This window comes from Cupressus sempervirens, chromosome 1 (assembly GCF_028749045.1).
Source record: "Cupressus sempervirens isolate cs-2001-9-10 chromosome 1, ASM2874904v1, whole genome shotgun sequence".
Taxonomy (NCBI): Eukaryota; Viridiplantae; Streptophyta; class Pinopsida; order Cupressales; family Cupressaceae; genus Cupressus; species Cupressus sempervirens.
This window is the reverse complement of record NC_143118.1, coordinates 297,463,506-297,474,019: the sequence shown is the minus strand read 5'-3', so window position 1 is coordinate 297,474,019 and position 10,514 is coordinate 297,463,506. Positions and strand designations below refer to the sequence as shown.

At 32.4% G+C, this 10,514-nt stretch overlaps 1 protein-coding gene across 1 annotated transcript; it reads right to left on the bottom strand.

Moving 5' to 3' along the window:
• Positions 1–1,380: 1,380 nt before the first annotated feature.
• On the bottom strand, positions 1,381–4,887 carry LOC149577300 (protein CDC73 homolog). Its single transcript, XM_089823259.1, has 3 exons — positions 3,331–4,887; positions 1,863–1,945; positions 1,381–1,693 (listed from the first exon to the last, which is right to left on the bottom strand). Exons 1-3 carry the CDS (start codon positions 4,520–4,522, stop codon positions 1,592–1,594), a joined length of 1,377 nt encoding a protein of 458 aa, XP_089679385.1. The 5' UTR covers positions 4,523–4,887; the 3' UTR covers positions 1,381–1,591.
• Between the last annotated feature and the right edge of the window lie 5,627 nt (positions 4,888–10,514).

Sequence of the window (10,514 nt, the reverse complement as noted above, 5' to 3'; positions counted from 1 at the left end):
ATTCAGACAATATCAATATAATTATATTGTTGAACATATAAAGACATTTTAATACAAGACTTTAATAATTTTATGTTTAAATTACTTAAACAATTTTAAGTTAAATTTTAGTCATTGTTACTTATTATTTAACATTTATAAATTTATTTATATTTATTCATAAATTGTGCATTTTTTAACTAGCTTATATATATATATATATATATATATATATATATATATATATATATATATATATATATATAAGCCGAGAGATATCCTTCTCGAGGCAGCTATTTTCATAATTCCATAATTTTTATCATCCCATATTATGTGAGTCGAAGAGGCATGAAGAAATGATTCAAGACTCTTGATCTGCCTCATTTTTACTTTCATTTCCTCTCTGTAATTTTCATAATTTCAATTATAATTATATTTAGTTTATTTCTATTTTATTTTCTGACATGTAAATGAATGTCAAATTTTTTTCAAAATAGAAAATATTTACATTGAAGATTGCTGCCACTGTAGAAAGCCTCTCGACTTATTTAAATACAGATTACACTCATTATTTATTATTTAACAGTTATATATTTAATTATAACAAAATTATTTGCTTAGCTATTATGTAACATGTTCTACCAATAAACCATTTTAGAATAAATATGCTATTTAGGTGGTTGCCCATTCTTGTTTTTAGAATAAATATACTATTCTTGTAGAAGCCGTGGAAATATATCTTCTCTCGAACACTGACAGCATTTTTTTGGTGTTGCTTTTGAACAATTTTTGTCTTTCACTGAAATTCCAATATTGCTTTATGAAAAGGGAAATGAACTGATGAACATATATGCTCTTGCCTTTAACACAGAAAAAAACAACTTTACCCACTCTTAACGAGAAAGAGTGGAATGACAACTTATATGCTAAATAACTATTTAGTACACGATCTTTTACAGCCTCTTGAGTAGTACATTCATTTAAACCAAGCTGAATCAAGATGGGTCATTACAAAACCACAAGGAAATGAACATATCGGTTGGATTCATGTACTACAGCATGTTGGGATAGGGCAGAGATCGTTTCATAGTCAATTAAGGGAAAATGGATATCCTTTTGTTTTTCACTCTTAGCAGAAGATTTTCAGTCTACGACTCTGGTTCCCATCAAATAGCTAAAATGAATAGAAGTCCTTCATAAAAAAAATTGTTTAAAGCAAAAATATATGAAAAAACCCGGAATTCAATTTCAATACTGTTCATGGCAGAATGTTATTTTCTGCAACTTGCTGGATAATCTTAAAATGCACCAGCTACTCAGAAAAGACTCGGTATTTATCAATGTTATACTGACAAGACAAGACAATCAGCGCTCAAACCCTGATGCTACAACAGGCCGAAATACTTTCTAAGAAAATTTAAATTAATATATCTCCAAGATAATGTCCCATTTGTTTCGCATGGTTCCAATGATACATAGGTGAGCCCTATCAAAAGCCCTTTTTTTTACCTTCAATTTTGAGGTGGTGGTTAATGATACACTCTAGAAGGGTGATTATTGCATAGATGGATATATTTAGTCTTATTTCAAGTTTTAACAAAATCCATGGTGATTAATAAGCCATGTTGGGTCTTTGTGATCTTAAAAAAGCGTCCAGCTTATCCCAAAACTCCATTGCAGCAGTTTTATCCTGGTGTCGCTTGTGCTTGCTAATCTGCAGATAACAACGAAGTAAAAATTTAGGAATGTGTTTTAGTAACATGCATGCAACAAACTATGTGTAACTCTTATTAAAAAACTCTAATTCAAGAAGCCTTGCTTCAGAATAAAATTAAAGCTTAAACTGCCTTTATGCCAAATATATATATAGATTATGCACAAACCGAGATGATTTTCACATTCCACTGCTTCACTGCCTTCAAAGACTCCAAACTCTCATCTTCAAAACGAAGGTAGTATCCTTTGACTGCAAATACAAATAAACAGCAAATTAGCTGGCCTTCTGACCATCCTGGTCATTTAATCAAATCCTTGCCAAATATGTAAAAGTCATACAAAATCACATATTACATTACCCAACTTCAGTAAATCAATGTGATTGTTATAAGAAGTTATGGCTGTTTTACGTGTGTATATGGGAAGGAACAAAGAAAACCCTACAGTACTAAAACCTTAAAAAAGGTCATCTATAGAACAAAGTGGGCATCGTGGATTGGGAGAACCAGAAAAGCAAATTGTGCAATATAGCAAACAATGCCTACTTTTCAGATTCTTTGTCTCAACGGCATACATTCAATCAGCCAACCCTTTTAGCCAACACTAGCTGCCAAACAAAGTCAATGGACTGGGGAGTAGGATGGTAAACAATATGCCACATTACTGGATTATTATTTTTTGATGGAGATCCTCTACAAAATCTGTTTAGCTACCTAGTACGGAGTATAAGCCTGTCTGAACCTCTTTGGCTAAGAGTTAAGGACTAAAGGATATCCATTCTACCAAATTCACTCACACTTGATCCCAGTCTCATCCCTTTTTGATGTAAGTTATATATAGCAATTAATGGATTTTCAAAACAGACTCATCAATTATATCCACATTGTAAGTTATACAGAGCAATTGCATCTGAAGCCTGCAAACTATTTTTTTTATATAAGTTTCATCTGTTGGGTTACCTGAAAGGTGGGCCAACTGACTTTGGCAGGGCTACTAGGACACCCTACAATGGAAAGGCATTCTTATTTATTATGCATTTATGTGATAGACCCTCAAAACTGTGGGTGTCTGTAGAAAAATGCATATATGAGATAATACCCACAATCTAGTGTAATCTACCCGGTGACAATTTTTAGGACCCTAATATCTTGTGGTGAAGTAATCGCCAATGGTGAGTAGGATCAAATTATTTTATGATGTCATCCTGGAAGTGGACAGCATGCATAGCTTATTTGAAGTTGAGAAGATCAACCAAACTGCTGGATTTCGGTTAAGATACATAGCAGAAGATTGGAAATAAGAAGGGATATATAAATTGCTTAGTACTACATTCCTTTAGTCCCTTAAACTGCTTGATCTCGTAGATGTCATTAAAATCATTCATTCAGATTCAGTGAGCTCTGTTGATTGTATAAAGGACAGAACATCTGTCTGCGCTGTAATGACCTTCAAGGTTCTAACCTACCCCACTATTTTATGCTAGACTCCCATCTTATGAGTTAAATCTGTAGCCTGATTTGCCTTAAACAGCAGTATCCCCTGATGCAAATAAACTACATTCTGAGGCTAAAACCCATAAAGAAATAGAAGAAGCCATAAGGACCTTCAATGGTGGTTCATGCAAAATAAACTCACTCTTATTAAAGATCTCAACATGCTCCTTGAAAGGGAAGTCTTTAAACTGCCACTCTTTCCCTAGCACAAAAACAGCCACAACTCGATCCCAATCACTGGAAGCCAAAGCCGAGGGCTTATCTCTGATTTGGTACGCCACTGGCGTTTTCTCACGCCCAATCTTTCTCTGTATGGTAACACACTCGGGCTTCTGAGGCATTTGCTTGGCCTTAATATCAGGCGCAACATAGACTCCATCCTCCAAAAAGTCCTTTGCATTGTAAATGTTCAATCTAGTCTGAAATGCACTCGGAACCAAAATAATTGGCACACCATCGGGCTTCCCTTTACCACCCCCACCACCACTTCCAAAACCACTCCTGGGAGTGCCCTGAACTTGTGGCCTCTTTGCAAAACCCTTCTGCCCAATGTATGATTGTGTGGGATCAATACCGAGTTCATCAGTATCCGTACCCAAATGATCCTTCCAAAACCTCTTTTCCTCCGTGATTCCGTAATGGTTTTTCCTAGGGGTTTCCATGGGCCTCCCTTGTTTTCTATATAGATCCTCAGATTTCCGCCTCTCTTCATCTTTTCTAGTGGCCATGGACAAAACGGCCTGGAAATTTCTATTAGGGCATTCCAATAAGGACTCCCTGTCTTTAAGCGGTCTTTCTTTAGCCCTAACTAGATCTATAAGAGGCCCCGTCTCCGTTACAACTTGATCCGTCTCAATACCCCCAATCTCCCCACCTTCAATTCCATCAATCCTAATCCTTTTATTATTGCCATTATCAAAGAACCCCAGACTAGGATCCTCCGGCCTATACTCTTCCACATGGTCCGCTGAATCCCATATGGGTTTTTCAGGGGGAACATGAGGCCCGGCAGGGGCAACAAATTCAATGGCGTCGGTCGTATTGATTTTGCCTTCAAGGTAGTCTAAAAGCGGCTTCCTGTCCGTGTATGTCACAATCTGCAGCTTCTGTACACGGGCTTGTTGCATATACTCAGTATGTTTGAGGTGAGCATTTTTAACAAAGAAAACAAGGCATTCAAGAGTGTAGAGACTACCCTGTTTGGATCTGTATGCTGTGTCGATATTGCAGGGGAATCTGTAGTCTTCTCCAAAGTGGAACTCATCTCCTGAAGCTTTTACATTGTCCAAATCTCCCCTGATGGTGTAATCACGAAGAACCGATAGAGGATCCATGAAAGAAACTCAAGCCTGGATCCGTAGTATTTGAAATCCTCTGGTAGAAACAATTTGGGATGCTTTCCCAAACTTCACAGGGAACGGATTTTTTTTGCAAGAGGCCGAAATGGGGACAGAAATTTAGATATTTCAGCTAAAATATCATATGTGAAGAAGATAAAAATGCTTGAGCGGCCATGAATTTTAAAACAGAGAAGTTAGGGAGAAGTCTGACAAACTTCTACGAGCATATACCCATAGTGAAATTAACCTTCCTCTTTCGCTACAGTTGACCCCAAAATTAGCATCGAATAAACTTTTACAATATTGTTCTAAACCTCACAATAATATTCTGTGCGGCAAGATTTCTATATATTTTAAATCGGTAGTAACGAAGGTCATGCGGGTTCATGGAAGTCTTTTGGGTAGAGAAATTTAAGGATATCTATGACAGCTGTTGAAGAGGATTGAATAGTCATGCACTTCAATTTGCTTCTAGTTTTCTTTTAAACAATATATTAAAATTATAAACTAAAAATTAAAATCAAATTTGAAGAAAATATATGTTAATCTATAAAAAATAATTAGAAAATAAGAAAAAAATAATTGAAGAGGGGTAACATAGTTCTCTCATAAAGTCTATTGGCTAAAATAAATATTCAAAGCCTCACTACTAAAATATATTTTTTAATTCTATTTTTAAATGTGATAAAATAAATATTACTTTTAAAAAATAAATAAAATTGATATTAAAATTAATTTAAAAATATTTCCTATTGAATGGATGATGGTTCTTTGAATGACTTGGACTTTTTGTTTCTAACATTAACAAATAGAATAGAGTTGTATGCTTGTTTGGATGTTGGTTCCTTGGTGTTTTAAAATTTGTATGAATGGCATTATATTACTTTAAAGATCTTTTAAAGAAGAACTCTTCGACAAATACTAATATAATTAGTAATATAGGGTTGGGATATTTAATTCGAGAGCTTGTAATATGCACAAGATCACAAGGTCTAGTCTTCCCTTAGTTGTGATATATTATGTAATAACTTCTCAATACTTAAAATTTAACATGAATAATCATTTTTGGCTAATTTGATAGGTGATAAATAGTTGTTAATTATTTTTCTATAACTTTTGAAGTGTACTATAAACTCACTCATTCTTGGATATATTGTACGAATAATAGGAAAAATCTAAATCATGACATTCTAAATTTTTGATAAAGATTGGAATTGTCGTAGACTTGATAACATAAGTCATAATTGATCATGATTGAGAATATTCAATCATGGTTTATGGAATTGATCTTTTGTACACAAATTTGAGTTGAGAAGTTTTGTCACCCTCAAAATAATTCACCTCACCTAACTAGCGTATAAATTTGTAAGAAAAATGGTGTTTATAAGATCACTTAAGAGTATGCTAGATAAGTGATTATTCTCTTGTCAAACCCTTGTTTGGATTGAATTAACAACTTTTGAACAAAGATCAAAGATAGCAAACAACCATGTATAGTTGTTACTATATTGTTAGTTGAAGAGGCAGTATAATCTTCATAATGCAATTAAGTGCTTTTCCTAGAATGATTATGTGCTTCACAATAAGGATTCTTCAAACTAAATGTTGGAACCTATGTCCTTAAATACAATTTCCTAGCATGTAATTTCAAATATTTCACATTTAGTGGTTATGAGTAATTGGAATGAAACGTTTGTTGGAATTCTTTTAGAATAACTAAGAGGGGGGTGGAATCAGTTGTTCAAGGTCCAGATATATAAGTAAAAAATTTCACAACTTAGTGAACCCATAAACATTTATTTTCATGCATGCATCTGTAAGATTATGCAATCACTTAAAACTTATAGGTTACTGTCAAATCAACTTGCAGAAATGTAAACATGAAACATAACAGATTCATCAACACACTTGACACAATGATTTATGTGGAAACCCAATTTAGGAAAAACCACCAATAATATGCTACTATTTTTCACTCTTTTGAAGTGATGCCCTGTGAAAGGCTAACCCTGTTAAAGGTTAAAATACACACTATTAAATGTGACCCTATTAAAGGATTTCAATCACCCTATTAGGAGTGAGCCTTGTTAGAGGACTTTAGACCATTCACTTGGAATATCACCTGGTTAAAGGATTTACAAATGACTGTTAGGTCAACCTTAATCCAAAGGATTTACCCTAGACTGATACAATTTAAGAATAAGGCCCTTGATTTGATAACAACTTACAAATCCATTTGCAGATTATAGACCTCTATTTCAGTCCTCTATTCTACTTGGCCTTCATACATTCAGCTTTGATAGCTTGTTCACCCTTCAATCATTGATATCCTTAAGCCTTCTTGCTTAACATGCCAATGCAGACTCTTCTCTTAGGTCACTTGATGAAGCAAAACCCTTGACTCCTTGTTTTCCTTAGGCTCTTACACATGACACACTTTTCTTCTAACCACCCATTCCTATAAATAGAAAATTAAAATATTTTGTCGCTCAATCTCCATCGTCCAATTTAGGGTTAGGACGGATTAGGTAGGATACAATGAATCTACCCCACATTCCATATCTCTTCTAGAGACTTCTTCTTGAATCCTCTTTGAATTCACCTAAAAATAAGTTACCTTAAATTCTGTGCCACCAGCTCATCAACCTTATCTTCCACATGGTTCACACATTCCAAGAAAACAAACTTGTCAACTCAGATCCATCGAATTCACAATCTTTTAAATAATGCAGTTGCTCGACATTAGCTAGCTTATGATGCTCGGTACACACTGTGTTGCTTGGCATCCTCTATGAAATTACTCAGTATGAACTAAAGTTTACTAGTGCTCAACATCAACTAAACTTTACTCGACATCCACTGTTTTGCTCGGCATATACTAGAGTAAACCTTTTCTCAGCTCCAACTGATTTTTTGCTTGGCTTGCATTGACTTTGCTCAACACCTACTATCCACTATGTCAAGCTTTGTAGACAAACTTTGTGTAACTTGCTCTTCTAAACTTTCTTAGTGTAACTAGCCTTTGTAACCTTAAGTATATGATCAATGCATCATGCTATCATTTTCTTAACTGATTCTTGTACTTCTTTACAAAATCATAACTCAACCTTTCCTCTAGGTGCTATTGTTACATCTTTTGCTCAAATCCTCTTCATCAATCAAATAAGTGATAGTACTTAAATCATATAAGCAGTTATCTTACTAGCAAATAGCAGGTTTGACATCAATGACAAAGCAATGATTGAAGCATATTGATCATACTTGTATCAATCTGTTCTCAACAATCTCTCTCTATAATAGTCTTCTTCAATCTATTTTCAACAATGTTGTAAACCCCAATTGTTAAATCTAGGGCCAATTCAATATCATAGAATTGAAATTTATTTTATTTTATATCACAATCTCAATTAAAGGTGAGAATTGATAATTTATAAGATAAGCCTATGGTTTTGAAATTTGCAATGTCAAGATTAGTTAAAGATTTAAAAAACATGTTAATTTTTATGTTAAAATACATCATAAGTAAGTTAACTATTACATAAAGAAAAAATCAAGTCAACATTAATTAAAAATGTGTAAGCTAAATGCAACATAAACCATTGTACCAACAAACTTGAATCAAACTAAACTTATTAATACATACACCAAAACACATGTAAATAATCATTTTCAGGAAGATATTATTATATTTAAAGTACATAAATACAATTAAATCACCCAATCACCGTGAAGGTATTATTAGTGCTTAGAATCATATCCTACTTTCATGTTGATAAATATTTTCTTTTTATATCACAAATATGTCAATTTTAATATAGGCATTTGTTTTCTTTGGTCAAATTGTTATTTATACATCATATCTTTGTTATATTCTATTATCATGAAACACTAGATAATGTGGTATAAGTTTTATTGGATGCAAGTGCATATTACACTAATGTTATATTTTAAGATGTATTAAATCACATGTAGGTTATGATCTCAAAGAGCCTAATGGAAGGATAAAGTTATTGGTTGTGAGATAATACATACAATTTTTTATTAGAAAAATAAAATGTCAAAATATTATTAAGAAATTCTAATAATAAAATGATTTAAAGGATGTCGAGAGAGGTCTAAAGCAATATGAGGATGATCCAAAACATGAAATAATGTCTAGTAAAATTTGAGAATTATCCAAGTCATGTTGGGAAAGGTCCAAAGCAATCCAAAGATGATAGAACTATGAAAACTCAAATATATATATATATATATATATATATATATATATATATATATATATATATATATTTTTTTTTTTTTTTTTTTTTTTTTTTTTTTTTTCTTTTGTATTTTTGTATTTTCTAGTAAATCATATTTTTGTAGGTTTGTAGAATCTGGCATTAGAAGTGTCATTAATCCCTAAAATTTATAGAAAAATACATGTCTCTAAGGGATTCAATTGTGCTTGTTTAAGACCTCTCCAACAATGTGAGTAGTTTAAAATTCTAAGGGCTAAGTAAAAAGTTTTGACCTTGCCAAGATGGGAAGTCCAATTTTTTAGTTTTCTAAAAAATTATAATTGTGTTCATTGATTTATTCTTCAAATATATTTAGTTCAAATTAGTTGAAATTTGGGACTTTTGAGATTCTATATGTGAATAAAAGCTCATCTTGAATAATTTTATGAGACTTTTGATGCAAAAAGCCCTAATACCACTTACCTTAGAAGAAGTGATTGTCATTGCACCAAAAGATTTACTTATCAATATTTGTTACAATCATTAGAATTATAGAGTCCATATAAGGCATTAAAACCATGTCACATTATCCTGTGAGGGATGCTAGCACACTACCAACAACAACTCATGTTTTTAGTTTTGTTATTGTCCATTTTTAAAAATACATCCAAGTTTTTTAAAACCTTATATTATCTAACAAATTCTTAAATTCTCTCTTGAATTTATTTCATTGTTATCAAAGTAGGGACACTCTTATATGTTATATCACACATGGTCTAATTACAAAAGGTTATGATTAGAGACACATAACCCATCAATTTATCTCCCATTGAGACATAGTTAGCCAAAGATGTCAAACCCAAATACATCACCTATAAAACTATGGTGGAAGAAGCCCTAAATAAACACAGGGAAGATATGATAAGGAAATTATCTCAAATTCTTTAACATACCAAGCAATCAAATATGAAAGGAAAACTATTTAGAAATCACACTCCTTTCAAGGTATGGGTGAATTTGATACCCCAAATGCTCAATGTCAAATTGATTTATTTATTGAGAAAAAATGATTAACAAAGCTAGATAGATATTTATTTGTGAATAAATTTTAAATGTTAAGAAGATAAAGTTTGCACTCCTCAAAGTTGAAGCACATGTAAAGTATTTGCGAGAAGAAAAACTTACCCTAAAGAAGGACAACCCTATAATATACGAATAGGAAGAATTGGATGGAAGAATAGGTGGAAATCCTATATGGAGGAATTTTTTGGAATTCACCAAATAAACAACATTTCCCTAAAGAAACATATGAAAAAAAAAATGCATTCAATGGAAACTACTATGACAGAAAAAGACCAAAAGGTGCATGATTCCACCACCAAGTTTCAGGCTTTATCAACAAAGCTTTGTGCCAAGTTAGATGTGATGTCATTAATGTCAAAATATTTAATATTTTATGAAAAAATATTTTTAATAAAGTTTGGATGTCTATTCATATAAATTACATGTTTATTATATAATATAAATATTTGTTATGTTGTTTCACTAGTGACTAGGAGTATTTTGATAAGTTGTGTATGACTGTTACTGAAGGTGAGGATTTTCACACATCATCGAGTGATGTAGATGTTTTCTACATGTTGTATGTATAATTTTAGATGTTTACATGATGTTTTGGTTGAGTAATGACATCTTAGATAAAGATTGATTGTTTACTATTTGACAATGACATAATTGAACATATAAGAAGATACTTCATTGTACAT

Bases quoted from the DNA above. Each gene is read 5' to 3' on its own strand.
- LOC149577300 (XM_089823259.1), bottom strand. From the start codon at position 4,522: ATGGATCCTCTATCGGTTCTTCGTGATTACACCATCAGGGGAGATTTG. The intron at 1,946-3,330 runs GTGAGTTTATTT...TTGTATTTGCAG, and splicing joins TGTTGAGATCTTTAATAAGA to TCAAAGGATACTACCTTCGT. The intron at 1,694-1,862 runs GTTTGTGCATAA...TGTTATCTGCAG, and splicing joins GGAATGTGAAAATCATCTCG to ATTAGCAAGCACAAGCGACA.